We start from the raw sequence: 26565 nt of genomic DNA on the forward strand, positions 1-26565 counted from the left end.
GTTCAAGACAATTGGATGCTGAGATCCTCTCCTTTTCCCCGTGAGCAAAATGCAATGCAGTTTTCACGCGTGCAAGCCCTGTTAACCTGTCAGAGAGTGTGGAGGATTATCGCCGCGCATTACCTCACCCCTCGTTAGTCTGAGCATTTTCTGTGCTATCGTTTGAATTTACATTTTAAAGTATCTTCCTGCCGCGCGCACGTGATTGACACCGTGAGGCTCTGCGGCTTTGAATTAAACGAGAAATATCTTGCAGGGGAACACTGGCTTTCTTAAAGTTTCCAAAATAATTACTCAACCATGCTCCCTCGCTCCTTCCTTTTGCTGCCCGGAGACCCCAAACCTGATGCTGAAATAGATGTGGTTTTTGGTTTTCAGTTAAAAGTGGGCTACACGGCTAAGTATAGTGATGGCTTTGACATCAAAGCTACATGCCATTGTTTGTTTTGATTATTTAAGTATGTTTTCTGTTGAGCATTAACCGCCGAATACATTATGAGGAGCACGTTTTAAAATATGGATTCAAAATAACATCATCCATTTCCTCCAAACTATAAAAATAATGTCTTTGCATGTTAAACTGTAAAATTGCAGAGCTGTGGGTGGCAAACGTGATCCGAGCCAAAATATCTGTAGATCTTTGGGCCCACTACACTCCGCACTTCCACCATGGAGGAATCTCACACTCAATGTTCCAATGACAATATTCTGACCATTTTCACTCAGTTGTGTTTTTATCCCGCTGGCCTAAGCGGAGTCGCGGGCCGATCTAGTTTGAAACAGATGTAAATATAAATATATCTTGGATTAAAACGCTTCAGTGCTCATCCTAAGCCCTCTGCATTTGTTAATGAGCAGCGAAGGAGAGAACTCACATTCGGCACTTAAAGAAGTTCCCTGCTTTTGGAAAAAGAAGAGTATTTTTTCACTTGACTTAGTTAAGTTGTGTCTCAGGCATTTTGTGAGTGCATTCCTCGGGTAGAAGATGCATGCCTGGGAGCTTAGTAGTGTGTCAGTTAGGTTCAAAGTGTTCCATGTGATGGAGTAGGTGGCTGTTAGCGCGCTGTATGCCATTACATAGAATATAGTTTCTCTAAAGGCCACACTGTTCTGCGATGGAATCTGTAAGCTCCTCACCACTCAGTGAAGTTCTCCCACAGAAATGTACTGTCACATTATGCAAACAAAGTTCTGTTTTTGTCTGACATGTATTGCTGGCTGTTTGTGTTATGGTTAAAATAACTTAGATATAAATAAATGCTTCACTTAATATAAGATCAAATTAAGAAATAATACAATAGCACAATGTTTAGAAATTAAACCACTGTTGTGCATAATTAGTTTCATTAAAAATAAAATACACTAATGTAGCCTCTAAATGTTTAAACGTTTCTGGAATGGACTCGGTGTTATTCTCAGAATCTGGCAGATATGCATGCCACCTGCTGGTTTGCTGTCAACACAAATAAACTCCTCTCACAGTGGCATCACCGCGGAGGCCAAAATGAAACGACATAGCCAGTAATCAATCCAACAGTTTCCCTAACCAGTTGCATTCTTCTTGTTAAAACGTGAAAAAACGGAATTGTACCCGATGTTTTGCATAAAGTTAACAGTCAGGCGGCAGCCCAAACAGAGCGAGTCTGTGAGGTCCGTCTGTGCCGTTTGGCCCTCTGTTGACCGTCTATCTGACGGCAGATCTGTGTGACTGTGGGCGAGCCGTCCCCAAGCTGCTGGCGTACACACAGAGTGTACGCTAAGCAAACAGATTCGCATTTGTGCACTTTGATGATGCAGGGATTTAAAAGCTTAGCTCTGGAATTCCATGTTTGGTGCTGTCTGATGGTTTGAGTTGCCCGTGTATAGACTGTGACTCTGTGAATTAGCAGGTGAAGGGCATGAGAAAAAGAGTTCTGTTTGTCAGACTTGGAAATATCATTATTGGATTAGACTGGACAGACGTGGACTGAAACACAACAGATATAAATAACTCAGATGCTTTTTATTTCTCTTGGATTCATACAAGGCAACAAGTTCGATGCAACCTGAACAATCATTATGTAAGAAAGTGAATTTCTCCAGTTTGACATAACTTTATTATTATTATTTTTTTTTAATGAGGCTGTCCTTTCGGTTTGTTCGGACTGGATGTCTTTGTTGCCATCAACAAAGACATATACGGCAGAGGGTCAGAGGAGGTCAGGGGAGTTCAACCTGTTTAACAGCAGAGAGAGCAAAGAGGGACTGAAAGCAGCAGCAGGTTGCGTAGTGTTTACTCCCAATACAGAATGCACCTGATGTAAATCTGGTTTTCACAGAACAGTTTTCACTATTAGTTGTTTTATCTGTTTCAAGATCAAGTCTGTGGTTTCTTTTTATTTTGAAGGACACATTTTTAAAGTGTTGACTGGATCTGAAAAAAAAAAAAAAAACATCTTTAGCCATTTATTTTGGCAACTTCGAGAGCAGGGTTTGCAAAATCAACAGTATACACAATGTCACGTCCCCTTTATGTGCTCGAGTCCGCTCCTTTGACTGCAAGTGAGTGTGTGCTCGGTTAAAAACTACTCATGTCCCTGCTCTTGGGATTTATTTGAATGAATGTGTTTGAACAATCATACTTTTGCTGTTAGTCAGGGGTCTCCGACCGAGGCATTGTGAACTCGGTTCTACATTTACACGACTCTGTTTCCTCGGTCTCCCTCTTACTCACATTTTCTTCTTTTTCACCCCTTGTACGCTGCAGTCGCTTTTTCGCTGACTTGCATGCGTTAGTTTGCCCCGTTTGTGGTGCAGCCTTTGGAGGTCGACGTCATACTTCAAATGCGGTGTTTGCCTCCACGCTCATTTATGGCTCCCCGTCACTGACATGTTTGAAAAGTATGTATCTACATGGTTTGGAGGGCTATAAACAGAGTCCTGGAGAAAGACGGTGCTTTGTTTAGTTGTAATCTGCTTTGGCTTTCTCAGCGGTCACAAAGCCATCTCAAGCATATGTTTTTATATTATCACATTGAGTGATCAGATGTGTTGTAGTCTGTCTGAGGAGAACCGAGAAGGAGGTGTGTCATTTACTATTCAGAACGCGAGCGCCGTACGAGTTGAGGCGACCAGTGTTGAAAACATTACATATTTTCCATGCAAACCCATCTTAGGATGTGGCTAAAGTAAAAGCAGTCTCTCATGAACATTTATAGGCGGCAGTTTACACCCTGAGTACGCTTCAAACGCATAATTACACAAATCATAAGAAATAATATTCTGTGTGACATTTGTTTAAAAAGTGAATGCTGCATCTACAGCATAAGACACTGGGCAAGTATATACTATACGGTATTTACATAAGACTCTGGCGACTGTTCACAACCACTATGTTACCTAACAATTAACAAAAACCCCCAAGTCATTACTCAAACTCCAATTATCCAAACCAATGTGGAATGACGTTGTCAGTAGTCAAATAAGCATCCTGTTTTCTTTCTCTGGGCTGTTTCAGTGATTTTTTTTTAAATATTTCATGTTGGATTAAGTTTTCAGGTGCTTGGTTTACCTCTAATCCATTAAACAGAAATATTTTCACGCAATACAGCCTTCCCCTTATTATGGAAGTAGCATCAGTCTCTGGTTGAAGTGAATCCTGTTCTGGAGAGTCTCACATAAGTGAGTCAGTCTCACCATCCCCTGGAAGTTCTAACTGAGTCTCGGTGCTGTTGTGTGCACACGCATCTGTGCCACGTCTATTGATGTATGTGTACGAATGCTTGTCTGCGTGTGTGGTGATGTGTTCCTCTTATTTTGGCAGGGCCCTGTCCTCGGTGGTGGCTCTGGGTGCCAACATCATCTGCAACAAGATTCCGGGGCTGGCCCCTCGCCAGCGGGCCATCTGCCAGAGCCGCCCAGACGCCATCATTGTTGTGGGCGAAGGCGCCCAGATGGGCATCAATGAGTGTCAATACCAGTTCAGATATGGACGGTGGAACTGTTCGGCGCTGGGCGAGAGGACAGTCTTCGGTCAGGAGCTCCGAGTAGGTCAGTCTGGGTTCTTTCACAACATGGAAAGGGCACTTGTGTCTGCATTCGTGTGCTCCTGTCCACCTTCCACATGAGAACCGTGATAGATTGAAACTCTGAAGGTTTTCCTTGCAAAGTAATTGGGAGCCACACACAAACAAACACACAAACTGACAACACATCACAATATGAGGATTACAGCTTGGGAGTCATGATGTTAAGCAGAGGGTGGAGAATTTTGTTTTGCTGCCTTTGATCACTGATATTCATTTGGTAATGATAATACAGTTGACTGTGACAATAGAAGTGTCTCTCCTTTTGAAAAAGAAAAGAAGTTACATAATCCTTGCCTTGAGCCATCTTATTGTCTCAGTTTTATGAAATGGTCCCAGAAAAGTATCAAAAATGTGGTACCAACCCCCGACGCTCCGAACCCCATGAAATACGTCTCTTCGTGGGCCAAACCAAAGCTGCACACATCGCACAGTTAAAACTCAAACCAGTAATACAGAGCCTCTTCGACTCCCTGTTGTATAACGATTCACGTTGACATTGCTCAAGTGGATTTCACATAGTGCTCTATTCCACGTCATCTTAGTCGTCCTCGTTTTGTTCGAAAATGTTGTGTTTCTGCAGCGCGCTCTGGTTTCTGTTTATGTAGGTTCCACAATGAGCCCGTTGGTTAGCAGCATGCCGACCATCGCTGGTCATGTCAAAGTTATGGAAAAGCTACCGAAAAAGACTGGAGCCGTAATGGGGAAAACGTATGGTTGAAAAATGATATTGCAAATGAGGAGACAACTAATGGTGTTATTGCAGAGAACTCATGTCGAACCGAAATAGATGTACACATCTGTTGTTAATCTGACTAAATTGGTTGTGTCCAAGCCTGGCTGGTTCATGGGAGTGTGCACATACATGCAGAAAAAGGGCCTTAAGCAGTCAAACATTTGCATTTACAATGCTTTTGTCTGAGAAACTTGGCACTGGGCAGCTCTCTTTTGCATCACTTTTGTTTTACAGGGACTTTTATGTATTTCCTTTCATTTAGAAGATGCTTTGTTGCCATTACGTTGCGGTTGGGCTGCGCATTTAATCCAGTGGCTCTGTTAACAATCACTCCTCTTAAGGAGTATCTGAATTAGCTCCAGCTCCCTTTACAAAAGCGACTTTTCTTTGTTGAGAATGTGGCGCTTTCTTTTGTAATGGAGCTCATGTTGTTTTCCTCATCACATCCCCTTTTCACTTCCTTTTGGTGTGGTCCTTTTTGCCCTTTTGAAGCACCCAGATGGAGAAATTATATCAAGCAGTAGTTCATCCGAAGCATCTGCGGGTCTTTTCTGCATGTTCGTAAAATAAGAAATAATGTCTTTATGTTTATCTATTAAATTGAAGTATAAAAACTACAATTAATAATTATAAACATAGTCACACATATAACATGCAAATCACATTTTCTTTATACGCTATTGAGTCTCTTCTGCTTATTATCTATATCCCATTCGGTTGTGCCGTCATCTGAATTCTTTGCTCGCTTTTGCTCTTATTGTTTGGTTTCCATAGCAGATCGACACAAATAAATCCTTAATGTGCCCGCACTGAGCACATCACTGTTGGTGTCCAGTTATGGCCTGAGAACGATGACTGCTGGTCTCGCCATGATGGTCCAATAATGATGGGACTTCTCAATAAAGTATCCCGACGATGACGTCTTCCTTTGGACCAACATGAAACTAGATGTCAGTCAGGGTTCCCCAAGGCAGATCTACAAAGACAGATTTTTGTTGGTTTGAATAATAAAAAAAATAAATAAAAAAAACAAAACAAAATAGCTAACAAAGGCTTATTTCTCAGTTTATTTCTCTTCTAGGAGGTAATCCCCACAAATTATTGTCACATTTGAACCATTTATACAAACAATGTGCAGCAAATAGAATGCTGAATTGTACTGACTCAAAGTGAATCCTGGTTGTTCGCTAACTCGAAAGAGCACATTTAACAGTGGAACCAGAACTTCCTCAAACACTGCAGCTGTAGACGACAAAAATGTTAGTTTTATGCCCTATGTGTACCCATGCCGTCGCTACACATACAGTGCTTTTACCCTGTACCTTCCCATGATAGTTTGTGAGCACTGTAAGAAATGTTGGCTTTTCTTCTGACTTTGATTTTGCAAATAATGATTTTCGAACTCAAGGAAAATAATGTATCATTATTTGTGCGTAATGACACTGCTGACCTTTTGTGGAGGAGCTGGAGGCTCTTTAGCATGGTTTTTAGAAGGTAACACTAGACCTAAGAAGTGCAAGTGTAAGGGTGTCCTTTTCCTATTTAATTATTATAACTGCATGATTAAAGGGTTCAAATTGTAATAAAAAATCAAGTCTGAATTTCATTGATAAACAGTGAGTTAAGTCACTGACTGGAACTGTCAGTTATTTACTGAGAGTGAACTATGCCACTCATTAGTGTTATATTAGCTTATCAGAAACGATCATGGGCCACAGCCGTATGCTGGAGCACAGAGAACAGAGCTCTGGTTATGTCCCACGTCTTTACATGGCTAATGAAGGTGAATATTTCTCCCATTACGTGTAGCAGAATAATCCACCTTTTTTATACGTTCGGTAAAATTTTTACGCATGTCCAAAAACCTGGCAATATCCAAGTCTTTTATTATGTTTAGGCTTGCTTCTCCTTCCAGACTGAAGTGTGGACTCTCGTTTGGTGCGGCCTTGTTCGCCCGTTTATTCCGTGCGCAACGCGCAGAGTCGACTGTAAACAGGCAGAGGACGAACTGCAGTGGAAAACCCAGAATATTAGCACGTCTTAATCGGAAAATGGTACATTTAAAAAAAAAAGACCCGATTATTAATATTCAGCATGGTGTTTACAACACTCATATCCAACTCTGAATATTGTCAAATTTAGATTCAGTTTCAGATTTCAGGTTGTGTCGGTCAATATTTACATCTTTGAACTTAAACCCAGTGAAAAGCTGTGCCTCTGGGGACAGGTGTGTGATTTGCTATTGCACCTAAAGGCAGTCGGATCAAGCTCTCCAGTGCGCTCGATATTTAATGTGATCTGACTCACTTCAGTTTAACAGTGTCCCACTAGGTCATCGTGGGAGACCACGGACACCACAGCTACTGCAGAGCTCCCCTTCCATTTCGGCTGCGTCCTCTCTCAACACCTTCATTTCGAGCTACCGTCAGCTCGCACACAACGCTGTGCTAGTTTCCAGTGTTTGTTTCTCCTGATTGAAGATGTAGCCATGTTTTCTAACCATGTCTGCGCGTATTATGGAATTCTTTAGCATGGCATATGAAATCATGGAATACACCCCTTCAGCAAAATGTTCCAAGCCCCTCTTCAAATCTGCAAATTCCCACATCATCATAATCAAGTTCAGGGGAAAAGCCGTTCACGTTCCGCTCCCATTTAAGTTTTTCATTCAAATCCCCCAAATTATGAACACTAAACCTTTCCCCCTTCTCTGTGATCCAGTCTTAGTTTCGGACTGGAGGGAGGAGATGTCGGCATTTTTTCAAGAACTAAAGATCAGCCGACCGCAAGTCTAATGCATTCTCTCTGTGCTGCCTGCTCTTGGAGGCAGTCTCTCTGTTCTGGAGCTTCTCCATGGTATTGCGTTCGCTTTCCAAGGGAGCGCACATTAATAGCTGGTTTATTGAGCATTACAGAGCTCAAGATATCTCCATTCAGCAGAGGTGATTCAGTTTCAAATGCTGGTCACCTTATATTTATTTCACTTTTCCATTGTAAACAGAAAAGTATATTCAGTTCAGGGGATGGCTTCTGCGGGCACCTCCTTTTTGGCCCGGCACTTTGCGGAACACTGCGCTGGAGAATGAATGAACTGATGTAAAAATTAAAGTATCCGCTTTATTGTTGCAGCTCTGTCCCTCAACAATTTCCCCGTTACGCTGGGTTGGCTCACTTATTATGCTTTAACTGACAAATTGGAGAACAACACCATAAACTGGCAGTGAGATTTGAAACTGGCAATTTAAGAGCGTCTCTGTTTCCTCTGCAAAAGCAGATTTAGCATTCTTCCCCTCGTGCCCTGCTCTGGTGCTGGCATGAGTTGGTACCTTCAGTCTGTAAAAATGTGGAATGAATTATCCTCTGCGAACAGAAATGGGTGTTATTGAGTGACTTGTTGCAGTCTATTAAGAAGTAATAATAAAATTAGAGGCAGATCCATCAGCGAGTCAGGAGGGAAGGAGGTGGTTTCGGGATGAGACTGGAGGACGCGAGCTAAGCTTCAGTCACAATCCTTGGCCTTGTTTCTGGATGAATCATTCCATTTTAAATACTCCTGTCGAGACTGATCCCACGGCCGCGATCTGCTGATGCCATTATTCTGTGCATATTCAAGCGCGCTCATCCACGTGTGAAGTGCATCGAATGCCTCACGTGGGATTCTGTTACACGTCTCACGTTATAGCTTAATCTGTGCCCCGCACCTCAACCTTAACACACATATTCAATGAACTTCATGGTTACATTGCAGTTCTCCCTTTCCCTGCAGTTTCTTCCCATCGGTGCCATTATTACAGTATATCTGACAACTTTTTCCGATTTGTGAAAGCCCCATCCTGTGTGTGCACTCAGACATTCCTCGGGCTAACCACCTGTAATAGAGATGCCCTTCACTTAAACGACCTGCCTCTGAACACCTTACAGCTCTGTTCGAATTGCAGTGCACTTGAAGTCAGCGATTAGAGCTTGAAAATGGACACCTTTCAACGGCTACACTCAGCATCAAAGGCCAACACTGGCCCCCTTGTCATAAAACGGCCTGCTCTGGTTACTCTCTGTTTGACTTTCCAGCCAGTTTGTCACCGTCCTGATTCATGCTTTTCATCTGAAAGAGGTTTCTTGTTGTGCTGGCAGTGAAATATCACTGAAGTTCAATCACGCTGCCTCTGGCTCATTGCACAAGAATGGATGCAGCCGTTGAGCAGGTGAGCCCTTTGCTGCAGAGGGAATACTGCTGTGTATTTATTTATTTTTTTTATCTAGCAAACTGGGATATTACATTCATCTGCTGTTCAGAATTGGGGACATTGTTCATGAATGTTCCTATGAAACAAGAAGTCTCGTAAAAGAAGATGCAAGCAGAAATTTCCCCTGTGACCTACATTACACTTCTCCCCCCTTAGCTTTTGCTGCAGAGTACTCTTTTTCTCTCTCCCTCTGTCATTTCTGTCAGATAGGCACAGAGTTGTTGCCCCAAGCTGTGGGTTACCAAAAACAAATGGAAACATGGAAAAAAAATATGGAGGCTTCGGCTGAAGGGAGGGACGTCAGTACTTTCCCTGTCCTCCTTTAGGGGATCCTCTTCCAGCCAGTCACCCGTCTCCCCTCAGAAGCTGTGGAAGGAGTCAGTGGTCAATCCACCTGCCAGCACCACAGGGCTGCAGGGCCCACGGCAGCACCTAGTCAGATAAAGGATGTTCAAGTCAGCAGGTTCACCGAAAACCAATTGTGTGGAAAGAACTCCAGGAGAGGCGCATACTTGATGGGGAGCCGGAGGTGCAGAGCTCCCTCTCAGAGGAGGGGAAAGGTCACTACAGACAGATAGAGCCAGACATAACTCAGTACCGAGGGTGGTTTTTGAATTCCCAGTTTAAACAGCGTAGGAGGACGATAAGTAAGTGCAAAGAGGATGTGGTTTAGAAAAGTTTGGGGATTTTGGATCAGTGTTGAACGTAACATAACATTTTATTAAATTCGCCGAAGATCGAAAGTTGGAGCGTGTCAGAAAAAATAGACAAACCAGTTTTTATGTTTCAACATCTTTTCCTGCTCCGAATAGAAATATTATGTATTATTGTTATACTAATATGATTCATGAGCTCTCACATAAGAGAACTATATCACTATATGACCATATGATGTGCAGGTTAATGTGATTATAATTATTTTGTTATTATAAAAGAATTAAGAAAGAATTCCAGCTGGAGCCACATAATTAATTATTATCCCGAACATTTTATCTGTTACTCGAGACATGAAGTCACCACTAACTTGCAACCTATCTCACATTTCTCCCCCGCGCACTGAACTACAAGCTCACGGTTTGAGGACAACAAAATACTCGCAGATTATAAATGCGTTGGCCGAGCTCCTTCTCCTTCTCGGAATCAGTTGATGGCCGTTTGTGGTGAAATCATACCCCTGCAGAATGCTAGCACAACATCGCAGTCCAGCGTGAGGCTAATAATGAGCGGACAAGAAAATCTATTCAAATGGCCGTGTGGTTCCATTCCTGCTTTGTTTCCTCGCTTTGACAGAGTGAAAGGAAATGCAAACTGAAATATTAATTTTGACCAGCTGAGCATTTTCAGGAAACTCCTTTTAAGCCGTGTAGTGATGCTGTCTTAAAAATAGACGCTCAAGTTAAATATCAGCTACAGGATAAACATTCCTTCCTTGAAAGCAAATAAGTCAGTTGTGCGGTGTAATTTCAGCCAGCTACACTGTCAAACCAATGATTATTCAAAGTTAAAAAGAGAAATAACATTACCTGACCCCCTCTCTCTCTTTCTATATATATATACATATATATGTGTGTGTTTGCTTGTCATTATTAAAGTCTGTCATTGTTTGGGAGTGAAGCCTCGTGGTTAAATGCGCGTTCGAGAAAAACAACAGTGTTACCTTGTTTGACGTATGAGCTTTGACAGTTGGCAGTGAGTGTTAAGCCTAATAAAGACAGTCAAAAACTCATTCTTCAGAAACGGAGTTTTTCCTTTGAAGAGCACATGAGTGGATACTCTGACACTGGTGAACTCGCACAAAATGCCATCAATCATCTCCGTGCTGCCAAAGTTTTTCCATTTGCGGGATTAGTTTCTTGTTGGTTATACACCCTTCAGGCAAATTGTGGTTATCAGCTCCGATATGTAATCATTCACCCATTCCTCTTATCCCGTCCAGATAAAAAAACTATTTGTTGTTATCATTCAAGGATGGTGTACGGAGGCTGCTATCACGAGCAGATAAAATATCTCTGGTGCATCGTAGTGCCGATTCACTCTCATGCAGCCAAGTACTTGACACCGTGCGGATAACAGCGTGGAAATGACGCGTGCATTGTGTTATGGTGGAACGGTGGTGGATAAAAGGCCTATTTTTCAGTCCATCATCATGTGGGTAGCAGTAATCCTCTGTGCCCTCCTCCGTGTGAGTCCAGAGAAAACAGAGCGGTCGTATATGCAGCGTGTGTGTGTGTGTGTGTGTGTGCGTGCGTGCGCGTCAGCGTGTTGAATCTTTTCCCCTAACTTTATCAGATAGGGGAGTCTGATACTTTGTTGTTCTACAGTGTGTGGGCTGTGGTCATCATGGCTCAGTAAAGGTCATCTCTTAGTCTTTCTCTCCCAATGTTTCGCCTCACATCCCCTGCCCACAACATGTGTCGGTATCTAGGGTGGGGCCTCCCGTCCTACGCAACCAAACAGCACTATCATCGCCAGGCCCCTTTGCTTGTTCATTCATCAGCTCTGTCTCTGCCTCAGACTGTGTGGGTGTGTTGGGAAGCTGGGGTCCCTCTCCTTTCCCTCACCCCTCACTCATTCTCTCTCCTGCCCACCCACCGTCTGTCTGCTGACTTGGCCCAGGGTCGTTCTGGGCTCCGGCCCTCGGGCCCCCGATGTGCGTCTATGTAACGCGTTGCTCGCCCCTCCCCCTCCCCTCCCCTCCCCTCCCCTCCCCTCCCTGCAGCGCTGTGTTATCGGTGGGATCTGCGTCTGTCTGTGTCTGCCAGTGCCGCTAGACGCAGGAGGAAACAGGATGCGAGAGGATCAACTGTAATCTCACAGTGCGCTTTGTTCCGCACAATCCCAGGCCGATCACTGTATTCTCTACATGCAGGGCCGGCACTGGACATTTACATGTGCCAACAATCACAGCGCTACTGGCCCACTTAGGTGAGAGCATGGAGAGAGTTACGGGGCCTTGAGGCAAATAGACGCTCGTAGGAGGATGTTAAGAGACCTGGAGCTTCAACTGGGGGAGCGATGAGTCTCAAGAAATGTGGAAATGGAGGCTTCTTTTCTTTTGTAATGAGAAAGGAGGCGCGTCATCAGCGCCATATTTGACTCGCTGATTATAGTGATGACGATAATGGCCTCTTAAATATTGTGATGGGGGTTTGACATGCAGTATATCTCAGTAAATATGTTTTGATTGAAGATGAAATTAAGTTAGATTGGACGTAAACTGAGGAAAATCCTCGACACTGTCCTCGCTTGAACTTGATGACTACCTTGTACAGCACATGGAGGCCTACATTTCTAGATCTGAGCAGGTGAGATCCTGATTCGGTCTCATTATTAGGATGAAAGGGTGGGAAGGAGGATTTGTGCTTGTTTTAGCAAGTCAAGGTATTCAGTCAGAAAGCTTTATCTCCACCTCGGGGAGATCAGAGAAGAAAAAAAAAGGATGCTTTTAAAATGTTTTCTGCCAGCACAATTTTCTGTGCCTGGGAGGCAGCTTACTTGAAGTTCTCAGCTTTTAATACTGTACCGGCAACGTTAAACACTCTCATAATTGTTTTAGCTTTGCTGCTTAAAGCCCTCCTTATTATACGAATCAAACTCGGGACCCTACAGTGAGCCGCTGTGCCAAAGCGTGCCACTTCCCCCGGCTCCATGATGTGAGTTCTCTGAGAATATGAAGTCTAGTTCTGGTAAAACAATATTATTTTATTGTACAGGAACACGGCTGTGCTAATTCCTCGAGCTGCAAACCTCACGGACCACAACTTTGTCTATAATTTGCTGGGAGCATATGTTCATAGCAACGGTACATAAAGCGGAACGGAAAACAGTAGTAGAGAGCGCATTAGGCAGTTCAGTGATTGGTATACAAAGCTAGGGGTTTTCCTCCAGCTTTCTTCCCCTTCCATGGGGCCCTGGAGACAAAGTTCCAGGACCGACACGGCTTTGGTTAGAGCTCATTCTCAGTATTTTTGGTGTCGTAACTTTGTCATTGAATAACATTTTTAATGTAGTGTACATGAACTTATGCTTCCAATCATATTTCCATTTGGTTCACTCCTTTTTTTTTTTTTTGGTGGCGGCGGTGTGTTTCATGGTGTTGGATTCACTGTATAATATGCCTTCGCTTTTATAAATGATACTTTCTTGGCTTTAGTGTATTGATTTTGTTTGTATAGTGGAAGTGCAAGGGGAAAAGAAGTAGGAAAACTTCCAGTGGGTTAAGCGAGTAGATGACTCCAGAAACAGAAGGAAACTACTCCGGTTATCTTCATTTCCACATAGACATGTCTGGTAGCTGCCTCAAAGGTGTGTCCTGTTTCGTAGCACGGAACCAGTCAGCATCACAGTGGAGTGTAAGAACTCCTGGCCACCAGCAGGTGACACTTTTCCCTTTGTTCACCGTGGTGCCATTTGTCTGTGACAGGATGTTCCTGTGCTAAATGGATATGAACCTCAAGAGTATTGCTGCGTTGCCGAGATGTCCTTTCTTATGCAATCCAAGCCTCCTGCGTCCCCGGGCTGTGAGTGCATGTCTGGGATGACGGGACTTTAAAAAGCTTTCCCCTTCACTGCTCCACCACCTACGGGCTTGTGCGGAGAGGCAATTCAGCTTCACTGCTGGACTCTACCGGACTCTGTATATATGTGTGTGTGTGTGTGGGTGAGCGTTTGTGTATGTGTGTGTTTTCCTGATGTTTGGCAAGACCCCCATGAGTATTCCAGCCTGAACTACTTCACTTTAGCCTTTTCCCAAATGTCTCCTCTCTCTGTACATGGTCATCCTCAACCTTTGCAGTAATTAATTAAGTCCTATTAATGCTGCAGCCTTCACTGCACTGTGCGTGTGTAAGTTAAATAATCATAATGTTTTATTGAAGTATGCAGACATGGTTGTAACTAGCAACTTAAAATGAAGATTATATGTATATATCTATATACACACACGAGTCAGCTTAGTCACAATAGTAACAAATCAATGCAAGACAGTAAATCTTGAACGTTTTTTTGTTCCGCCTAGAAAGCTGATTTATCCATATATTCTGTCCGTTTGTCTCATCATTGCACAGCCACACAACAGAACTGACCTTGAGCTTGTTTTTGGACAGAGCAGTGGCCTCCACAGCCAGTCATCTGTCCAAGTCTCCTCAGTATATCTTTTGCCTTTCCTCTCCTGTCAGCAGCATGGCCTACCCATGGCCTGTGATCTGTGAAGAAAGCGAGGTCCGTTGAGGTCAGTGGCAGTGTTACTACATCAGCTACACCAGCGGTGCATAGTGTATAGTATTGTCGGTTGTAAATCTCCCGTGCTGTGTCATGTGAATTTTGGCTAGCGGCGCGCCTGCCTCCGTCTCTAAACACAGATTGCCGTTTCAGCGGCGAGCCACTACATCCAGAAATTTCTTTTTGTGTCCCAGCTCGATGGTCAAAAGACAAGATGGGCATCGCAGCAGGGGCCCGTGTCCAAAGTAATGTGGTCAGGTACTGTGAAGGCCAAAGCATACTGAGTCAGTAGGCTTCGGTACATGTCTTGTTTTAGCTCCCAGCACAGGGAATATAACAGGATATTTAATCCTTGTTTATGAGCTCCTGTATCTGTTCTGAGTGAAGTGAAGCTGATCTTCTTCATGTCTACTTTCTTGGCCGGAGTAGCAGACACTTGCCACTAAACTCCATTAGACATCTGGTTTAATATTCCCCCATTCTTCTTTCCTGGATGTTTCCAAGTTCATTGAGGTTTTTCTGGTCACTCCAATTTTCCACTGGCAGCTAGCGAGGCTATCCCAGGGTGGTTCCTCCTGGAGGGCTGTCAGTACTCTGGGGCCAGACTCTTTAGGGCTTCTTGCTGCTGTTATGGGTGTCTTTCCTCCACCAAATTTTCCTCAAATGCATGTCTGATAGACGAGACATGCATTTAAGGACATGGCAGTACAATGACTTTGCACACACAAAAACTGCATAATACAACTAAGCACTGCTGTTAAATTCGAAGTTTGCGGGTTGATAGGTTATAGTAGGACATTTGTTTGGTTCAGAATATTCGTGCCATTTTGTCTTACTGATGGATTCTCTATCCCTTATGTGTTTAACATTCATACATTTTAACCGGGGGTTTCATTTTAATGTGGTTGCAGCTTAACATTTCTTTGGGGTGAATAACTTTGAATTTTTGTGTGTTTTTGATGTAGACATGGATGGACATGAGAGAGATTAAATGCTCCATACACATGGATATTTAAGTGCTAAAAAAAAAATCTGATTTCCAATGTCTTCTTTGGTCCATTGCACAAAGAAAAAAGAGGGGCTTGATTGCCACAGTTCCATGGCTTGTGTAATTGGCTTCCATTATGGCCGGACAGAGTTTTGGCAGTGCCAGACCCACCAGGGGGTGACAACCAGTACAAGCCCCATCATCATCATTTTCCCCATGAACAGCACAACTCAATGGGCCCAGAAATGGGCACGCATCTATGGCCCGGGGAACCACCCTTTCTCTGGAAACTGCCTTTATCCTGTTTTAAACATTACAGTGACGCTCTGTTTGTGCGTGTAAGTGCAAATGTGTTTTTAACAGTGTATGTGTGTGAGGGTGGAGGGCAGTGTGTAGTGTATTTTTATTATGTGGCAGAGTGTCGGCGTGTGCGCGTGAATGCACATACGTTGCAGTTGTGTGGCTGGGTTTGTGCATGTGTGTGAGGTGGGGGCAGCATAATGTTACCACAAGCTGGTGGGGCACAGCTCTGCTGCTAACCAAAGAGGCAAGTGGTTGTGAGTCAGTCCCCACCGGGCAAACCTGTGGCCGTGGTATTAGCTACACAGCACCAGTGCCAGGATAGGAAATTAACAGTGGCTTTGGGTGAAAATGTCTCAGAGAGTTCAAAAAATGCCCCTGGGACTAGAATAAGAGGTGTAAAAAGTCCCGCCGAAGAAAGGAGAGGAAATGAAATGGAAACTGCTGCAAATGGGTGCATTTATGAAGTATATTTAGCAGTACGTAAAGAGAATTACTTTCTGAATCAAAAGGCTGCAGAAGAATGAGTGCACATGGGCTGCAGCTAACTCTTGCAGGCTTTGGTTCAGTCTGAATGAACTCTGTAGACTAATAAATGAGGTCAAATAAGCAAACGTTTTACATCTAAAATATTTGAAATTGTTGAAAGTGTATTTATTTCCATGCAAAGTAACACAGACCATTCAGCATTTTCTTATGTCTGAAGAATTCTATGTTTGGTTTAGTCTGCAAACATCTGCGGTGGTTGCTCATTTTGGTCGACTGTAGGTATGTCTGCAGTATCTTTATTGTGGCTACTAAACGCCCAGGGTATCTGTCAGTTTATTTATTTTACTGTTTTACCAAATTCTAAATGGTTTCAGCTCTCCTTTGCGCTGTGTATATTTACTTTAACTCCAGCCTATTGATAACATCTGATATGTTTGAGCATGTTAAGGGCAAAGTGCAATCACATCACTATAATTTAATGAGTTAATATTCAACACTAATAATAATTTATCTACTTTCTTCTATTCAGATGTTTAAGAATACATTTGTCTCTGACACAGGATCTTTGATTTATACAACAGAAGGGACTAACAAAAAAATTCCAAACTGTTCTGAGGTATTTCTCTGAAAACCATTGAAGAAACCTTCAAGGAGCTTTTGGCTCATTGAAGTTCAGAAGCAACAAACAAAAAAAAAAACATTTTACCTAGAAAGAGTCCAATAATTGCAACAGAGTACATTACACAACACGCATCCAAAGATGTACAAAGCATTTCTCTCCAAAGCCCAAAAGGCCCCTTGAAACGCTCTGCGGTTTGCCTTGTTTCTGATGCTCGGCCCCTTCCAGATTACTGCCACTTGAAGGGAGACCAGGGTTATAATAACCCACAGCCTTCTTCAGACCAGGAGACTTTTTAAGTCAGCTCCCTCTGTAGCCATTAGGAGGACAGGGGAGGACTGAGATATTTAGGAAGGAAATGTATGGCATGCTAATGGTCATCGTCCTTCTGGCTAAATGTGTCCCCTAGTCCTTCAGCTGTCTTTTATTCTCAGATCCATCACTGCTATTTCACTGAACTGTTATATGCAACAAAAATATTCTTTGACAAGAACAATAATTGAAATAATCAACAACAGTTTTAATATACAAACGTATAATTTAGTTTGTGTATCCTGGGTGTCAAACATTTGCTGATTCCAGCCTCTCAATTTTAGGGTTTGCATCCTTTGTCCATTTTGTATTAATGCCATTTTAATATCTTTGAACTTTGGATTGTTGGCAAACAAGTTAAACAATGTGAAGCTAAGGAAAAAGGTAAATGTTTAATCAATGAACAATTTATGTAACCAGCAATTGTAGCACACAAAATGTAATTGCTCAAACTTATTGAGGATTTATTCGTATGTTTAATATATGCTTTCCTTTACTGCTGTGAAAACCGTGTTTCCTTACAACCACTTTCCCAGGACAATGACTTACTTTTGACTGATGTCAGTGCATTTTACATTTTGCATAAGCAGCGAGAGAATTTTATCAACACCAAAAAGTAACGTGAGCCTGAATTGATTTGAGAATACTGAAGTACAAAAGTGTAACAGACGACTAAGGTGACATCAGTCTCATGCAGGTTTAGCTGCTCATCTTATTTTGCTCAGTCCCGGTGCCATCTGTTAAATTCATCCCAGAGCGTTTCCATCCCTGTCAGTGTTCAGTGAGACTGAAGCAGCGAAACCTGCAGACCCCAGCTGTGTGGAGTCTGTGGGCAGCAGTACAAGGTGCTCCTGCAGAGGAATTCAGCACTTTGGACAGCACCTAGGCCAGCTTTCCCCACAGTGGAATTCCAACACTGCACTCTCGCAGGCTGGGCCCAAGGACGTTGCGGTTTGCAAATGTGACCACATTTCTACCAAGGTGCAGGAGGGAAGCTGTTTCAGAGAGGGCAGGAAAATCGGTGGCTTATCAAAATGATGAGATGTCTGTGTGCCTAATAAAGATAGAATTTTATGCGTCGTAAATTATTGTAACTGGAGTAGCGTTCAGAAAGTTTGCTTTGCAGGACATAACTGCAAATGTCTTGCTACATATACATATTGCATTTTGCTATGTGGGGATAATGTGGCTTCAGCTTTCAGTCCCATTTTATTCCTGCACTCCTAAAACCAATACCTTGTCTCTCTTTCAGGCAGTCGGGAAGCAGCCTTCACCTACGCCATCACAGCGGCAGGTGTGGCCCACGCCATCACAGCGGCGTGCAGCCAGGGCAACCTGAGCCAGTGCGGCTGCGACCGGGAGAAGCAGGGGTATTACAATCAGGAGGAAGGCTGGAAGTGGGGAGGCTGCTCGGCTGACATCAAGTATGGCATCGAGTTCTCACGGCGCTTTGTGGATGCCCGAGAGATTAAAAAGACTCCTCGTCGCCTGATGAACTTGCATAACAATGAGGCAGGCAGAAAGGTAAACGGGCTCGCCAGATGTGCTTTTTATAAGATGTTAAATCCAGACCTAAAAACGCAGTTGCAATTTAAATGCAATTTAAAATTGACCTTTCCATCGTACTTAATGTGCATTTTTATTTCGCATGGTGTTTTTTTTTTGTTTTTTTTTTTTTGCTAATTTCATGTGCACTGAATTTATTTCATATTCATGTCAAACTCTTTGCTTTTCCTGTGCCCTGACTTTCTTGCAGACTTGTCTCTGCAGTGAACATTGCGCTGCTTTGGTGAGCGCAGCGTTATCATGCGCAATATGAATGACACCCGCAGCAAAAATTCGAGCCCAATTAGTCATAAAGCAGATTTATCATTTAAACGAGCCGCCGATGACAAATGATCTGAAATTAATCGATTCATGACGAACGTGCGTGTGCATACATGGATGCAGAGATGGGTGTGTCGATGTGTTCCTATGAAAACGAGCAAACAGTCCCAGATAAAGAGCTAAAGTCACACAGTCGTGCAACAGAGAGCTGTGACTGATCAAGCTGCTGATTGATTGATTACCCAGTTAGCCTTTCAGCAGCTTGTTTTTCTTTGCCAATTATTGGCATTTCTTTCCATCCTAAGCGTGAGTCTTTCATTTCTGAGAGCGTGTTGGCAGACTTCATTATGGACATACTTGACTGCGATTAGTCTTCTCAGAGCAGCCATGAAGGAAAGAAGAGAGAGGTAAATAAAAGAGAAGAGATGATGTTATGTTGACAAATGGATCTAATTAATAACTTGGGTGTATGGTGTCCACTGGGAAAATGGAGGCTGGCCAGTGTTTACCAGATGGAGGACTGACATTCTCCCTTCCAGTTCCTTTCATGGAATTATGAAGTGTAAAGTCAGGAACAGGATATTATTGCAGTTGTCTGCACAATACCAAAACATGTCACTGCCATTTGACTGCGTCTATTCAGGGTGTGAAAGCAGGCCGACAATGCCGGTGTTAACACAGCAGACTGATAGGGCCTACGCTGCATGCCAGGGTGCTGTTATGTTGGACTGTCAGGGTTGTTGTTCTCACTCTGGAGCTCGGAAACTCGGATCCGAAGAGGGATGTGCTCAAGACAGATTCCTTTTTGATGAGGCAGACGGATAGCCGAAATCAGTGTTAGACTGGGAGAGCTTAATAAGGATACAGAGCTCTGGACCTTCTCTCTGAGTTCCTCTGGGTTTATTTGACAATGCGCACAGGTCTTGATTCTTGGGTGGGTTGAGCCGCTATTAGATTCCAGAAAAAGCTCTACATTTTAGTGCACATGTTTAGTATCTAATAAGAAGAGTCTGAAGTTTAAGACTCACTCAAAGTCAAAGGATGTTTGTGTTACTTTATAGATTACTGTTAATTGTTGTGCATACATCATGAAGTGCATTGCCATTTGGACTGAACTATTGCTTTCCTTGAAACCCAAGAAATCCAAGACAGATCCAATCTGGCCATCTGGGATATTACAAGGGAGACACATATATGTGGCTGAGCGTAAACTGAAGTGTATGAAGTTGCGTCTGGGATTTATCAAGATATGAGACATTTGAATTGTAGTGTACATGGGGCCTTTGTGGCTTATTTAGTCAGTGAGTCAGAGTCATACTATTGTCTTAATGCAAAAGCATCTTTCTTGTAAAAACAGTGCATGTGTAAGTTTAACCCTTGCATTGTACGCCACAAGAATTGTATTAAAAACTGTGAGCATCGATACATTCAAGGCAAATGAGCTGATCAAAGTGATCCTGATTCTGATTCTGAAGAAATGGCGCCTCAAATGGAATCCGGCTCAGGTTTTGTTTACTGACCGCAGATAGGAGGTGTCATTAAAACACAAGACTCTAATTAGTAGATTAGATCCTGTGACTAAACCGAAGGTAAAAGAACTCCCCTGCGAATCACCACATCCCTCACATCTAGCGTGGGGGGGCGGCCACCTCGGGATGGGAACCTGGTCATATTGGACTAATCAGTAACAGATCAGAGGCTTTGATGGACACAGTTTAAGTAAATGTTTCCATGCATCTGTCAGACTCCTTATGCCATGCATTCCTTGTGGTTTTTACTCTGTGCATTTTTGGAAATCCTCCTTCTGAATCAACATCCGAGGTAAGACTGACAGCTGACCCCGGCTTTTATGTAGTCGCGGGAACTCATGTTTTTTCAATCAAATGTCCCGAAATTGGGCAACTGTGACCGCACGAGTGCATAGACAAGGCAGACAGAGAAACTGAATGTCACTTGTGTACGTCGGATGGAAGTGATGACTTGTGCTGCTGGACAGGCACGGTGCCAGGAAAAAAGCTGCACAACAGACAACAAAGGGATGAGCTTCGTTCAAGCAAGTCCAGTGTTTTAATTGGGAGTCATGTCAGAACTATGAGAGATGTGTTAATAGGACCCATTCAAACTCTGCCCCCCTCTCTTTTCTCTGTTCTTTTCTCTGTTCTTCGCCTTTGACAACGTTTCACCAGAAACTCAAGAGGGTGCTTTTTTTTTGCTTTTTTTTTTCTTTTAGTCTCAAGGGGCAAAGAATCAACACTTCAATACTGACGACAGCATGCAATATTTACCATATGCCCCAGGATTAAGGAGCAAAGAACTGACTTTCTGCCCTGTGTGTCATATGTTGGAGATAAAATCAAAACCAAAATTAGGCCAAGTCTATGGAGAGGAATAACTAAAAAATGGACATCGTCATGTCATCGTATCGTCATCTTTCTTTTATTTATCACACCATTTCGTTTGTTTTAAACTGCACGTGCAGCTCGTTTAATGATACAATAATCTGGGTTCAGATTTCCCAAGATGATTGATAGCTGTATGAGATCCATGTTTATTTTTCTCTATCACTGATGTGGTTTAGGGGAAGGTAGACAAAATTACAGGATGGGATATTACCAGTAAGTACAATTTTCCCTTCTCCAGGACATGCAGCTGCGTGCCATCTATGATGGAAAGTTCAGATATGCTTGGATATGTCTTTTTCACAGGGATCAGCTCTCAGAGCCAGATTGGTCATGTTTGACCGTCAAATTGAAGTGCCTGTGGCGGTTAAGTCATCGGCACAATCAAGCCTTACGAGAAGCATCAGAACAGATGGCAAAAAAAAAAAAAAAAAAATGAAAAACTCTATTGTAGTTTTGACATAGCACTCAAAATAAATGTGATTAAGATACAGTAGGGAATTCAGTGGTCTGTGGGCTACCCCTGTGTGTGCAGTAAAAAGAGTAGAAGATGAGTACTGCAAATATACATTTTAATCTAGGAATATGTCAGTGTGGCGGAGTGGGTTTGCCAATTTTTTGAATTGGTAATGCTAAGAGAAGCAAAAAAAGTTGGCCGATATTTAAAGGTCTATGTTGGGTGCCTGATTGCATGTCCATAGATGAAACTTTCTATCGTTGCTTGCCCTCGTCTAATTCAGCCCAGTCATGCAGATTGTCTGGACACTACTGTCTTCATCCCAGCAAAATGGAGACACATAGAACAAAAGAAACCTGCAAAGGTTAATTCTTAGCCAGTTCAGTTAAAATCTGCTACTGTTTTCCGCAGCTCAACGACTCATTTGTTGTTTGATTCTCTCTCCAGGTTTTAGAAGAAAGGATGAAGCTAGAGTGCAAGTGCCACGGCGTCTCTGGCTCCTGCACCACCAAGACGTGTTGGACTACGCTTCCAAAGTTCCGCGAGATTGGCTACGTACTCAAGGACAAGTACAACGAAGCCGTGCACGTGGAGGTAGTCCGGGCTAGCCGACTGCGCCAGCCCACCCACCTCAAGGTGAAGCAGACTCAGGGCTACCGCAAGCCCATGGAGACGGACCTCGTTTATATTGAGAGGTCACCCAACTACTGCGAGGAGGACGCGGCTACAGGGAGCGTGGGCACGCAGGGACGCCTGTGCAACCGCACCTCGCCACATACGGACGGCTGTGACCTTATGTGCTGCGGCCGGGGCTACAATACACACCAGTACACCAAAGTGTGGCAGTGCAATTGTAAGTTCCAATGGTGCTGCTTCGTCAAGTGCAACACGTGCAGCGAGAGGACGGAGGTGTTTACCTGCAAGTAAGGACACAGGGGACTCAGTGCCAAGAAGTGAGGCGCCAAGGACTAGCTGAATGAGGAAGACCTGAGAGAGCGAGACAAAAGCGCGTCTTCGACCAGTGGGCGATTTAAAGATAAAGAAAAGGAATCTACACTATCAGCTCTTCACGGCATCGTTTTGCACAGCAGAATCTATCTAATTGCTTTTCAGAAAGTAAATGCTAAATATCAGTAGGTAATACCCCAGACCTTTACTGTCACATAGGGACTGTTCTCATGTACTGATGTATCCATGGTGAAGTTGGGACTGCAGGTAAAGAATGAGACCCTCGTGGGAACTGTGCTTTGCACTCTTTGGATCTCCTTGGATTTGTAATTGCTGACTTCACAAGAGACTTGCAAGAGGAACTCACAGTAGCATGGGAGCTGATCAAAACAAGAGGTGACGGTCGAGTCTTTGATTTAAAAACTTTTATGGGTTTTTGTCGTATTTTCACTAAAGGGGAGCATAAGTGAATCTTGACATGAATGACCCCCCTCTCCCCCCTCTCCCCACCCTAGATTGACTGGGGCTTATGTTGGAAGTCTGTAGAAATGAAGAACTTTTTGTAAGTATGGTGCAATGGGGTGCGCCAAAATCTGAGTGGAGAACTCTGTTAAACCCTCTGCTGCCAACTGGAATATGGTGGAGTATGTTAGTTTTCCAGTCACACTGGAACTGTCTGTTCTGAACACTGAAAATAAATTGTCTATTTATGTAATAGTATCTTAAAACGAAGCACTAACGGGTAGAGATGTCTTTTTTTGTACTAAGTGTAAAGAAAATACTTTTTAGAAACTCTGACTGAAGATGTGTGTCTCTTAGAAGATGTCCCAAATCCCAATCCCTAAAACACCTAATCTTTTCCTTAAAATAAGAATGAAATTGCATTGCTACTGGTGTGTTGACAACAAAATACAGCATTACGGTGTATGGTTTCACTTTCAGACACGTTGGTTCTATGTTATTGTAGCATAGTATGTTTGCAGTCCTTTTCCCCTGAGCAGTAACATCTATTTGGATGATTTTGCAATTTCAGTTAAGCGACAGTAGCAAAGAAACACATTTAACTGCAGAGATCCTTCCTAAATTCATTAAACATGAACATTAAAACTGTGCTGGATGTGTCGTCGAGTGCTACATCTACATTTTCTATCCAGATACAACTCATTAGCAACTAAATCAGCTCCCATTAGACTCATTTTGATAGTTTAATGCTAAACCACAAGTTGATGCCGAGTCTACACGACTGCAAAGCAGAATTTGTAAGGTCAGTTTGGGTCTGATGATTCACATTTGCTTATTCTCATGAGGTCTGTAGGTGGATTTGGCTTTTTGCTCCTATAGATCTCTTCTGTCCCCAAAAGCTGAATAAGGAAAAAAGTCAAAAAGTTGAGAAAGGTTGTAAAATGTTTAGACACTTGATCCAAACCACTTTGTTGGTAAAGGCACAAAAAAATACTTGTCTCTGTTCCCCCTCCTTTTTAAATGAGTCAGCAATCCCATGTCACACTTGGTAAGTAAAATATTTTTATAATTAATCGGGAAGAAAACTATAAATGTGAGGTTCTGTAACTATACTAACAAAATACACAGAAAGTCAACAACGAGACAGAAAAGGTCAGCGAGCCCTGGTGTTGAGAGGGTGTTTAACTCCCCTTCAAACCATAAATTATTGCGCTTGTATCTCGTATCTGATTTTGCAGAAATGAGCTGTGTTCATAGTTCAGCTTTAGAAGCATTGGTTGATGTATTTTTATTATTATTATTTTTATTTTTTTTATTTAGAGAAAGTCAAGGAAGCTATTTCATCCTTTATACCAAGCTAAGCTTATTGTCTCCTGCCTCTGGCTCCAGACTCATCTAACAGTAAAGAAAGGGAATAAGAACATTACATAAAGTTGTTTTTTTTTGTTTGTTTGTTTTTTTTATCCGATAAGGGGAACAGTTCATTTTTGGCTGAGAACAGGCGGTACTTTGTGGCACTTTAAGTTATAACCACTTTTTTTGTTGGCATGTTGATGCTTTCGCCTTCTATTCAGCTTTAATCTACAATATTCGAGTCATGTGAGGTTTACAGACTGTATAGGCCAGTTCATCTTTTGGTTTACATACTAATTTATAGGATTAGAATGTAGAATAAAACTTTTGCACATCAGTAACCACACATCTTAGACTCTGTCTGCTAGTCTTGCACTTTGCATGATTAGCGCCATTAAGTATGTTGTATTTGCATCTCTATTTATTTTATTACAGTTGAGGTGCAGCTGACAATGACTGTATACAGCTGTCATGTAAGTTCTTGTGCATTTTTTACTCAGTTAAATAAGTTATTAATATAAAATATCTAGTATATATTCTAATTCTGACATGTATTTTCTTCTAAAATAGATTAAATAATTCAAGCTGGAGACATATTAAAAAAAACACACACACACACACACAAAAAATCATGTTTCCTCTGATAAGGATGCAAATACATTTCCACACACGAAAAGCTGATGTGTCTTTGATTTATTGACAAATTTTATTATGAATCACACAAGAAAGCTTCTCCTCGAGCCCCGAGTGAGGAATCCACATTCTTTGTTTTATTGCTCGACGCCTGTTGGTACAAGAACGTTCCCGCTCAGTGCTCAGTTGCCCATATCGGCTGTTCCAGCAAACATCCAGAGCTATTATTTTCATAAATTTTTTCCCTTCGAAGAAAAACACGTGCATTAAATCTGTTCATTGTGTGTGTCCAGGTTGGAAGCCAAACTTTATGTCGACGTCTGTTATTCAAACATTCCAACCACCCTTAATATAGTAACTGGCAAATGCATTAGGAAGCATAAATCATTAAAAATCAAAAATAAATAAATCAAGCAGTGTGACGTTATTTTGTACACAGCACATGTTCATAATATGCTGTGGTCTTCTGTCTTGATTGTGGCACGCATGGAACATGAGACACTTGCGTCTCCCAGAATGGAAAGGAGCTTCTCCTCTACGTCCGTGAAGCAGAGATGTGATTGAAACAACAACAAAAAGAGAAAGACGTAACAAGGAGTAACGGGGTTCACTGAATACACGCAAAAATAAAAGTAAAACCCCACTAACTGTGTTGAATTTCATTATTTGTGAAATCGGAATTGGGTTTTATGTAAGGATGAAGAGCAGCGTTTTGTTGCCGTTGTATTTATTTATTTTTTTTAGATTCATTTGGGTTTTCTTGCTCGGGCGGTCATGTTAATTTTCTGTTATGGTTTGAAAGGCAGATGGCATTAGTAGCGTGTTCTCAGAGTCCATATGGCAGACTGCGTGTCAAGGATAAACTGAATGAGGACTTGGTACACAGGATGAAAAGATAACTGCCTCAACACTCGAGCCCCCTCGTGCTTTCCGCGCTGGCAGAGCCGCTCAGAGTCACTAAATGGGAAGAGGACCTTCATGCAAATGACCCGATGTGAATAGGAAGTGCCTCAGTGTGCCTCTTGTTTTTAGACACACAAACAAGAGTGTAGTTCTTTTGTGAGGGTGTTTTTGAGATGGATGGGATGGCTTGATGAAAGGAGGTGCATGTGTAGCCGGAAACTGCAAGTGAAAAGAGTGGTTATTTAGGAGAGGAGCTAATTGAGAGTGGTTTGGAGAAAGAGCGGGTACACTATATAAGTAGGAGCAGCTGTTGAAGCAAGTTGGGGACTGGGTGCAGTAAAAAAAAAAAAAAAAAAAAAAACTATAGCAAAAGCATACTCAGCTTAAGTATAATTTGATGATAGTTAACTTGTCATTTCCAATATGTCAGGCTTTCAAATTTAGGCACCTTGCATTTTTTTCTCTTCTTTTTTGTTGTTGATGTTGCAGATGACAGAAAAGTAAATCGTAAAACTGCAAAAATCTGACGATTCCTTTCCTCCAACTCCTTCCATGAAGTGTTTCTGTGAAAGCGAGCCATGCTACTTAATTTGCTGGATGCTCACACTCGT

The 26565-nt window shown here is 42.5% G+C and overlaps 1 protein-coding gene across 2 annotated transcripts in view; it reads left to right on the plus strand.

The window, feature by feature from the left end:
• The window catches only part of wnt7bb (wingless-type MMTV integration site family, member 7Bb), a 29916-nt gene extending 3601 nt beyond the window's left edge, over positions 1–26315 (plus strand). For both annotated transcript variants that reach the window (XM_047597452.1, XM_047597451.1), the window contains exons 2-4: positions 3803–4029; positions 18225–18496; positions 22103–26315. In XM_047597452.1, coding sequence (XP_047453408.1) covers positions 3803–4029; positions 18225–18496; positions 22103–22582 — 979 coding nt within the window. In that variant the 3' untranslated portion in view covers positions 22583–26315. The remainder of the gene's footprint in view (positions 1–3802; positions 4030–18224; positions 18497–22102) is intronic.
• Positions 26316–26565: the final 250 nt, after the last annotated feature.

This window comes from Mugil cephalus, chromosome 10 (assembly GCF_022458985.1).
Source record: "Mugil cephalus isolate CIBA_MC_2020 chromosome 10, CIBA_Mcephalus_1.1, whole genome shotgun sequence".
NCBI lineage: Eukaryota > Metazoa > Chordata > Actinopteri > Mugiliformes > Mugilidae > Mugil > Mugil cephalus.